Here is a 10,627-nt window from a genome sequence, read left to right as displayed (position 1 = left end):
GTCTATGGGGTCGCAAAGAGTCAGGTATTTAAGAGAAAAAAAAAAAATTATCTTTTTATTGTCCTTGATAAAATCAATTCTTTTTTTACATTATTCAGTCACATATGTCTTTCACAGGAACTTTGTACGTCTAACAATGGAAATTAACAAGACTCGAATTACCAATAATACCAAATAAAGTTGAGCTTCAAGGACACTTAAAAATGTCTAAATATTTGATGTTTAAGAAGAGAAGATGGGAAATTTGTCTGTGCTTATGAACGGATTTGATTAATAGCAATTGGATTGATCTATTTTGAAAACAAGTTATTAGAAACTGATTGAGAAAAAGCTCCTTATGAACTATTTATTATTGAATTAATATTGTCAATTGAATTCAATAATGTGGTTTGTGTATGGGGCTACAGCAAAGTTCCTCATGCTTGAAAATGCCACTGAGATGCTCTTGAAGTCTTTGTTTTTGACTCTCTAGATAACTGTTTTCCACCTTGATATGTATGTGGTCCATTTAAAGACTGGATGCTTCCTCAGGACCTTCTGAAAAGCCCCCCAAACATCTTTGTTTCTCAAGCTATAGATGAATGGATTGAGCATGGGTGTGAGCACAGTGCAAAATACAGACACAGCCTGCTCCTGATCAGGGGTATGAGAAGAACCAGGTGTCATGTACATATAAACACATGGTCCTAGATAAAAGCTTACCACTGTAAGATGGGAGAAGCAGATGGCCAAGGCTTTGCTCCTGCCTTGGGGGGATTTCATATGAAGGACAGTGTGGAAGATGAGCATGTAGGAAGCCATAATAAATGCAAAAGGGATGATGATGAAACAAATGCCCATCACGAAGACCACCACTTCATAGATGGAAGTGTCTTTGCATGAGATCTTCATGATTGCTGGCATCTCGCAGAAGAAATGGTGGATTTCTCTGGAGCCACAGATAGGCAGGCTCATAGTATAGAATGTGTGGGCGGTGGAAGCTAAAATTCCCCCAGTCCAAGACACTATGACCATTTTCAGACAGACCCCATGGTTTATAATGGCCGCATATCTCAAGGGGTTACAGACAGCCACATATCGGTCATAGGCCATGAGAGTCAAGAGGATACATTCAGCACCCCCAAGAGTAAAAAAGAAAAATACCTGGGTTCCACAGGCTGCCCGAGTGATGTCTTTCCTTCCAGAGAAAAAGTTTACCATCATCTTTGGAACAGTGCTGCTGATGAGGGCCAGGTCTATGAGAGAAAGCTGACTAAGCAGAAAGTACATTGGAGTGTGGAGACTCAAGTCCATCCATATTAGGAGGAGCAGGAAGAAGTTTCCTGTTACTGCGGCAAGATAAATTAAGATGATAATGTAGATAAGAATACTGACATAGTTCATATTGGGGAAGAGTCCTGAGAGAATAAAATCTGCTGTTAATGTCTCATTTTCTTCTTCCATGGTTGACTGATCTGGTTGAGCTATAAGAAGAAGGAAAGGGAAACAGAAGTAAAATAAAATAAAAGCTTTTGAAAATATTTTTATTGGTCAGGTATTGCTGTAATAATGTGAGGTAAAAAGTAACTCCACAAATTTCAGTGGCTTATGGCAGTAAACATGTATTTTCTTGCTCCCTTATTTGTAAGTCAGGTGGAGGCATTTTGCTTTAGGATGCCCGTCAAGTACAGATATACTCCACCATAAGTCTCTCACTCTGGGGCTTGCTCTTCTCAAAGAAGATGGCAAGAGCCAAAAAGGGACAAGCAAATTACCTGATTTCCCCTAAGTGAGTGAAATGAAGTCGCTCAGTCGTGTCTGACTCTCTGTGACCCCCATGGACTATATAGCCTACCAGGCTCCTCCATCCATGGGATTTTTCAGGCAAGAGTACTGGAGTGGGTTGCCATTTCCTTCTCCAGGGGATCTTCCTGACCCAGGGATCAAACCTGGGTCTCCCGTGTTGCAGGCAGATGCTTTACCCTTTAAGCCACCAGGGATTTCCCCTAAGGGCAGAACTTAAAGCTGACTCTATTACTTTCTACCATGTTCCACTGACTAAAGTAAGTCACAAGTAGAAACCCAACATCAATATGATGGGGAAGTAAGCTCCACCGACAGCAAACTCTAAAATGATGAGGCATGAAGAGAGAATTAGAAACAATTAATATGATCTATTACATTTCTCAGAATTCCTACCTCTATCATTCTCAATTTTATGATCTTAATGCTGGGTATTCAGATATTTCATAATTTCTTAGTATCCTATTTAATACGCTCTACTAAGACTCAGTAATAAAGATCTATGGGTTTCCTATGATCACAAACTATTTTTACTATAAAGAATGCCTTGAGATCATATGTAGCAATTTCTTACATTCATGACTAGACATGCAACAGGTAAATACATAAATTTTTTCTTAGCTCTCCTCTACCTGTGGATCTAGTTACATATATTTATGGAAGAAACCATAGATAAATATGGAACAGAGTATGTCAAAATGAAACTGTTGTCTTGTACTTGAATCTAGGGGGTCATTTTCTAAACAATATACATTAGCCAAGGAATCAACCAATATAGTCAAAGCTGTGTTCTCCTTTATATTTTTTCATAGAAACTTATATAAACCACATCAAGATAAATTCAGAAATAATAATGAAATTAGATTTCATAAACTCTGAGTGAGAAATAAGATTGTGCCTACATTCAAGAGGGAGGATGTTCCTCTCTACAAGTTTATGGAAATAGAAATGGAGAATTTTCTACTCTAAGTAGTTTGAAACAGACTAGAAGCAACTAAGCATGAACTTTAACTTTTATGTCCGTATCACTAGTTACTCAGGTTGTATGTAGGCAGTAAGAAAACTTCAATCTACAAGGGACAAATTTCAAAGGGAAAGTTCTGATTGGGATATGAAAAGCTCTAAGATTTCCCATTTTCCCAACCAATACCACCAAGTACCTCCTGGTGGCAACTGTGATTATGTGTAAATTTCATTTTCATTTTACCACTGAAAATGAAGGTAACACTGACAATTTACTCTTAATGTTGCTTCATTGATGTTTACTAGATTTACTTACTTCTGGGACCCAATAATTGCATTTTCCCATCAACTGACTACTACATTTCTAGACAGATGTTATGGAAAACTCTTAGGAACAGTGAGACAAGGAGGTGAAAGTTGAAGAAAGAACCAGATGCAAGAGGTGATTTAGTTTAATAAAAATGTTCCTAATGTTTGTTCCATATCCTTAAAGTTGCATCCAGTTAATTGAACAAAATATTCCCCTCTGGTTGTTCAAGATGCTACAAAGGACTCTATTAAGTGGAAATACTACCCTGAAGAGAGGCAAAACAGTAGGTAGAATTATTGGAAGCCAGGCCAGTCTCTTCATTTTACCTGCACTTGTGTACCTACACACACTGGATTTTCCTCAACACAACATGCTTCCCCCAAAGAAGTGATGCTCCTGGTTACTTCCTCAAGAAGGCTTGTTGTAGGAGACTGGAGCATTTTGTTTTCCATGTGCAAGCAATATTTCTGAGATCATATAGACAATTACACATACATTTGATAAAAGTAAGTACTCCAGAGGATCCTTGAGACAAATAGGAAACCACAGAGGAAGTGAGTCCCTAGATACCCATTAAACAATTTGTTTTTCTCTATTACCTTGCATTTTGCTTAAAACAAGACTCTGTGGGAGGGTGGGCAGGGATAAATCACTTTGTTTATCTGGTATTTTATTATCCTGGGTTGCTTAAATACGTCCCTCATTTTGGCTTCTTATGGAGCCTCATTTATTTGGGTGATTTTCTGACTCATCAACAAGTATGTTCTGTTAAATCTTTATTGAATTGACCTGCACATAGTAAATTTTACTTTTTCCAGTAGCAGCCACATACAGAAGGGATATTTATCTCACACAGATTCAAAAGGCATTGTCCCTCAGGACAAACATAGCTATTCATCATCATGAAAACTGGCCATCTTGGTTTTCAAATAATTTCTTTCCTAATGGCTTTCCACAAGTGAAATTTAAGTATATTAAAAGAAATAAAGTTGTTTTTTTTTTTTTTTTTTTTTAATATTCACTTGCAAGACCAGGGAATTCCCTGGTGACCCAGTGGCTAAGACTCCATACTCCCAATGCAGGGGGCTCAGGTTCAATCCTTTTTCAGGGAACTAGATCCCACACGTCACAACCAAGTGTTCACATGCTGCAACTAAAGATCCTGCATGCTGCAACTAAGACCCAATCCAACCAAATAAATAAATAAATAAAAATTTTGAAAATACTCAGTTATATAGAACAACAATGACAAAAATCTCAAAATTTGTATGCAGATACAAAGGACCCTGAGTGGCCAAAGCAATCTTGACAGAGAAAAACAGAGCTGGAGGAATCAGGCTCACTGACTTCCAACAATACTACAAAACTACAGTCATCAAAACAGTATGGTACTGGCACAAAAACAGAAATATAGATCAATGGAACATAACAAAAAACCCGTAAATAAACCCATGAACCTATGGTCAGTTAATCTATGACAAAGACTACACAAGACAAGACTACACAACGTTGGAAACATCATCCCTTCAACAAATGGTGCTGGGAAAACCGGACAGTTTTACATACAAAAAAATGAAATCAGATCATTCTTTAACACCATACACAAAAATAAGCTCATTATAGATTAAAGGCCTAAATATACGGCCAAACACTATAAAACTTCCAGAAGAAAACATCAGCATAACACTCTCTGACAAATCACAGCAGTATCTTTTATCAATCTGTCTTCCAGAATAATGGAAGTAAAAACAAAAATAAATAAATGGGACCTACTTAAACTAAAAAGTTTTTGCACAGCAAAGGAAACAATAAACAAAATGAAAAGACAACCCACAGATTGGGAAAAAATATGTGCAAATGATGTGACTAACAAGGAATTACTCTCTAAAATTTACAAACTGCTCATGATGCTTAACAGCATACAAACAAACAACCCAATCAAAAAATGGACAGGGGGCAGAATCAAGATGGCAATGAGGGAAGACACAGAGTCTGTGTCTCCTCAGGCCTAGGATACTTAGCAGGTGCTGGTGGGGGGCCTCTGGCAGACAGGCTGCAGGAGAAGCCCAGGGGGTAACCTGGTACTGGGTAGGGAGAAATGGGGGAGGCTGAAGTTGGGGGACCAGAGGCTGAGGGGCTGCTGGGGGAAGGGGAGAGATTTGGGCTCAAAAAACAGTTTGGGTGCAGGAGTGGTTTTGGTTCCCTGGGTGCCAGTAGAAACACTTTGGCACAGCCAAAAGGGAGGAATCTCCTGGGACTGGAGGATCCACTGAGGGAAGCCTCTGGGGCTCTCCATCACTCAGCCAGGTTGACTGAGGGGCTTCTGGGGGAGGGGGAGTCATTTGGTTGTCTTTGGGTGCTAGGAGCAACATGATTGCTTGGCCAAGAGAGACCCCTGATGGAATCAGAGGATCCACTGAGGAATCCCTTGTGGTTCCCATTTCACTTGGTCCCAGGGAGCCTTCTGGGGACCCCTGGGCCTCTGAAGCCCCATCTACCTCCAGTTGAGCCCTCACCCCTTTGGGGCACTCTCTACTCTTCAGGGGCTCCTCTACCTGTGTGGGTCCTGTGGACATGAGAAGGAGGGAGGAGGTTCCTGTGGAGAGAGGAAAAGGTGGGCCAGCTAGGGGAGGACCTTGTGGGATTCCAGGAACAGGTAACTGACTGGTCTTCTCCCACCCACTCAGCCCTGGGGAGCCTCCTAAGGTCCCCAGGCCACCTTCTCCACCCTTTGGAGCCAACTCCATCCTCCAGGGCCCCCCTCTACCCGCCAGGCTGCCCTCTGCCTTCTAGTTTCCAACTCCCTCTGGGACCCCTTTTTCCTGGGGCCCCCATCCTCTTTCTAGGGACACCCATCTGGCCTCTGGACTGGGCCAGTTTCTCTTCTGCCCTCCAGGGCCCTCTTCTTCCTTTGAGGCCCTCTTCCTTCCTCCAGGCTGATCCCTCTGCTATCCAGGAGTTTCCCTCCATCCTCCAGGGTCACCCTCTATTCTCTGTTTCCCTCCTCCCTCCAGGGTCCCTCTCCTCTGTGGACCCCTTCACTCCTGCAAACTCCACTGCTGGAAACCTCAGGCCAAACAACTAGTGAGACAGGAGCAGAGACACACCCATCAAAAAAAAAAAAAAAAAAAAAAAAAGAAAGAAATGACAAAAAATACATTACAGATGAAGAATCAAGGTGAAAAACTACAAGACCAAATAAATGAAGAGGGAATAGGCAACCTACCTGAAAAAGAAATTAGAGTAATGATAGTAAAGATTTTTAAAAATATTGAAAATAGGAGAGAAAATGCAGGAAATATTTAACATATTTAACAAAAACATAAAAGAAATAAAGAAAAAGCAAACAGTGATGAACAACACAATCACTGAAATTAAAAATACTCTAGAAGGAATTGATAGCAGAATAACTGAAGCAGAAGAATGATTCCAGTGAACTGGAAATAGAATGATGGAAATAACTGCTAAGGAGCAGAATAAAGAAAAAAGAATGAAAAGAGACAGTCTAAGAGACTGCTGGGACAATATGAATATTAAATATTAAATCCCTAAGAAAAGGAAAAGTTATGAGAAAATATTTTAGGATATTATAGTCAAAAACTTCCCTAACTTGGGAAAGGAAATAACCACCCAAGTCCAGGAAGTCCAGAGAGTCTTGTACAGAATAAATTTAAAGAGAAATGCACCAAGACACATATTAATCAAACTAATCAAAATTAAACACAAAGAAAAACTATTAAAAGCAGCAAAGGAAAAGCAAAAAATAACATACAAAAAATCCCCATGAGGGTAACAGCTGATTTTTCAGCAGAAATTCTGTAGATGAAAAGGGAGTGACAGGATATATTTAAAGTATGAAAGGGGGAAAATATATATATATATTATATATATAGTCATATGTATATTTTATATATATGTGTATATATATATATATATATATATATATATAGAGTCAGGATTACTCTATAGATGTTCAGATAAATCTGAATGGAAAAGTAAGTCTTAATTTTAAAGACCTCAAAGCAGTCAGAGCTCTGACTTGTACTCTGCTAAGGGAAGATTTTGGACTTTCTATCGATATTCCGCCGGAGAGACTGATTTCTACAGTTCCCTTGAGACTCAATTATATTCACTGGGTAGAAGATCTGATCGGTCATCAGAACTGTGACAAAAGTACCCTCTGAAGAGGAATTGACATAGGTAATGGGGCGTCCTGCATCTGTCCTTTACTTGGAACAACCTTAAACGGCTGGTATTTCCTTGCAACAGAAGTAGATGATATGTGCTTCAACTACGCAAAGAAGAATGTGGAGCAGAATAACTTATCTGATCTTATAAAAGTGGTTAAAGTACCACAGAAGACACTCCTGATGGATGCTTTTAAAGAAGAATCTGAGATAATTTATGACTTTTGCATATGCAACCCTCCCTTTTTTGCCAATCAGTTGGACGCCAAGGGAGTAAATTCTTGAAATCCTCGAAGATCCCCACCCAGTTCCGTAAATACAGGAGGAATCATAGAGATCATGCCAGAAGGAGGTGAATTAGAGTTTGTTAAAAGGACCATCCATGACAGTTTACAGCTTAAAAAAAGATTAAGATGGTATAGCTGTGTGCTGGGAAAGAAATGCGGCCTGGCTCCTCTGAAGGAAGAACTTCGCATACAAGGGGTTCCTAAAGTCACCTATACTGAATTCTGCTAGGTTCGGACAATGAGATGGGCTTTGGCTTGAAGTTTTTATGATGATGTAACGGTACCATCATCACCCAGTAAGCGAAGAAAACTAGAAAAGCCAAGGAAGCCCATTACATTTGTAGTCCTGGGGTCTGTGATGAAAGAATTAGCCCTCAAAGCATCATCTCTGGTTCCTGAGATAGTGGAAGGCATCGTGGTTGTGACAACATGGATTGAAAAAATCCTCACTGATCTAAAGGTCCAGCATAAATGAGTTCCCTGTGGAAAGGAGGAAATCAGCCTTTTCCTAATGGCCATAGAAAACTCCTGGATTCACTTAAGGAGGAAGAAAAGACACCGAGTAAGACAACTGAGAGAAGTGCCCTTAGCTCCCAAGAATGTGATTGAAGCCTTGGAAGAGAAAAAGTCTCCACCCAGAGTCTGGCAGTAGCCAGGATGTTGCCCAGGGCCCCCAGGAGAGTGACTTGGGGGGCCCTGCTCCACCGGAAGGTGAGTCTGCTGCTGGGGTCCAGCCCCAGCTGATCCAGGGTATTTGAAGGAGAGACGGCGTAGGCGAGGGTCAGGAAACAACTGCTTAATTACACTTTAATTAAGGATACAAAGAGTAATAGAATGAGGATAGCTCAGTAGGAAAATTCAGTGGAGAAAAGAGGCTGAGTAGCTTGGTTTACACGGGAGACCAATAAAACTTCAAGACAAGAAGTTTGCACCACTTACGTAGGCCGCAGGCGTCCTTCCGTTCTCCCGAAGGAGAGGAGACACTGAGGCCTCCCCGGCCAGATCTTAGAAGCCCAGGCATAATTAGCAAGCATGGCGGGTTCCGCGCTCCAGATGGAGACTCAGCCAGAATTTGAAAGAGAGTGACATGGGGAGACCAAGTTTTGGTGAACAAGGCCCGCACTTTATTTTCCAAAGTAGTTTTTATACCTTAAGTTATGCATAGAGGATAATGGGGGAAGGGGTGGAGTCATGCAAGGACAGCAGTTCCTGGTTCTAATCTAAGCCAGGCTTTCAAACTTATCATATGCAAAAGTTCAGGTGACTGACATCATCTTCTGGCCTGGAGGCCTGTTAACATTTTAAGAAACTTATTTTTCTCTAAAGGTGATTATTCCAAAGTCAGGCACCAGCCTCCAAAAAAGCATTGGACAAAGCTGCATTTTACATTTCTATACACCCATTATATCAATCAATACACTGCCAAGGACACAGTAAGTAAGGAGTATGGAGACTTAGCAGCAAACATTGGCTCAGTAAGTGAAAAACCCTTCACCAATACAATTTCTAATCAATCTTTTAACTACTCAAAGGAATCTGTGTTTAGACAGTTTAGAACATCTCCTGCCTCTCACAGTTGGGAGGCTCTGAACAATCACATGTGGCCGGAAAAACCTATTCAGGCAGGCTAGAGGATTTCCAAAGGAGTTTGTAGGTTGAAACACTGTCACACCCAGGAATTATTAACTGGAGCTGTAAGCTAACTCTTTTTTCAGAGAGAGTTAGTGGGGGACAGCCCCCCATAAAGTCAGAGGTGTAGGTGAAAGCACAAAGCAGAAAGTAGGCAGACTCTGGTTTTGGGGGTAGATGCTCGAGAATTTCCAGGAGGACTCCTGAGGCTCGATCCTGCCTTTGCGTATGCTGAGCCTCCTTCCTCATGACCTTTGCCATGGGCGGAGTGCCTCACGCTGACTCCCGGCAGTGATAGAATTCCTGTTGAGCTATTCCAGATCCTGAAAAATGATGCTGTGGAAAGTGCTGCACTCAAAATGCAATATGCAATATGCACTCAATATGCAATATGCCGGCTCCCAGCAGTCTGCCACTGTGGGGGGCCACGGCCCCAGCCAGGACGTGCTTTCCCAGGAGGAAAACCCAGAACCCACGGAGGATGAAAGGAGTGAGGAAAAGGGGGGCATGGAGGTTCTGGAAGGTTATAAAGGCTCTAGTAATGGAGCCCAGGACCACGAGGCTCCTGAGCCCTTCAGCAGCCCAGTATCTGAAAAAGGGAACCATCTCCAAGGAGTGGCTGGACGTTACTTATTCAAGTGTCTGATAAACGTTAAGAAGGAGGTAGATGACGCCTTAGTTGAAATGCCCTGGGTTGAAGGCCAGAACAGGGATTTGATGAACCAGCTTTGTACTTATATACATAACCAAATTTTCAGGCTTGTTGTTAGTTAACTCAAAAATTCTCGCACATTTGGGAAAGTTCTATAAAGCAGCTTGCTTTGAAGAGTGGCCTGGTGGGGAGGGGGGGTGGCAAGCTGAATTCCATCATTAGCCCACTAGTAACATTATGTGGAATTGTCTTAAAAAACCAACAAATGAGTCCATTTTTAAACACCTGCCTCCTTTAAAAAAAAAAAAAAATTACAGGGCATTGTAGTATGGTAGTTCAGAGAAAGAATTGTGGTGATCAGCATCAACAAAATGCCATCAGCAAACTCATAAGGGATTTAAACCTGACTTAAGCTGATCACCTTTGGAGAAGGAAATGGCAACCCACTCCAGTACTCTTGCCTAGAGAATCCCAGAGACAGAGGAACCTTGCGGGCTACAGTCCATGGGGTCGCAAGTCAGACACAACTGATTGACTTTGACTTGACTACTCTATAGCCAAGATTACTTCCAACCACAGAACTCTAAAAGGTCAGTTTTCATAATAATCCCAAAAAAAGACAATGGCAAAGAATGTTCAAATTACCATACAATTGCACTCATTTCACATGGGAGCAAGGTAATGCCCCAAATCCTTTAAGCTAGGCCTCAATGATACATGAACTGAGAAGTTCCAGATGTACAAGCTAGATTTAAAATGGCAGAGGAATCAGAGATGACAATACTCATCGAAACAGAGAAAGCAAAGGAATTTCAGA

At 41.2% G+C, this 10,627-nt stretch overlaps 1 protein-coding gene and 1 pseudogene across 1 annotated transcript; one reads left to right on the top strand and one right to left on the bottom strand.

Moving 5' to 3' along the window:
- Positions 1–437: 437 nt before the first annotated feature.
- Positions 438–1,443, bottom strand: LOC123335090 (olfactory receptor 2M3-like). Its single transcript, XM_044947708.1, has one exon. It carries the CDS (start codon positions 1,441–1,443, stop codon positions 469–471), a length of 975 nt encoding a protein of 324 aa, XP_044803643.1. The 3' UTR covers positions 438–468.
- A 5,395-nt stretch (positions 1,444–6,838) lies between these two features.
- LOC102391967 lies at positions 6,839–9,932 on the top strand (annotated as a pseudogene).
- Positions 9,933–10,627: the final 695 nt, after the last annotated feature.

Source organism: Bubalus bubalis, chromosome 9, assembly GCF_019923935.1.
Source record: "Bubalus bubalis isolate 160015118507 breed Murrah chromosome 9, NDDB_SH_1, whole genome shotgun sequence".
NCBI classification, from domain to species: domain Eukaryota; kingdom Metazoa; phylum Chordata; class Mammalia; order Artiodactyla; family Bovidae; genus Bubalus; species Bubalus bubalis.
Note: the sequence above shows the minus strand (reverse complement) of the source record. Positions and strands in the feature narration are given on the sequence as shown.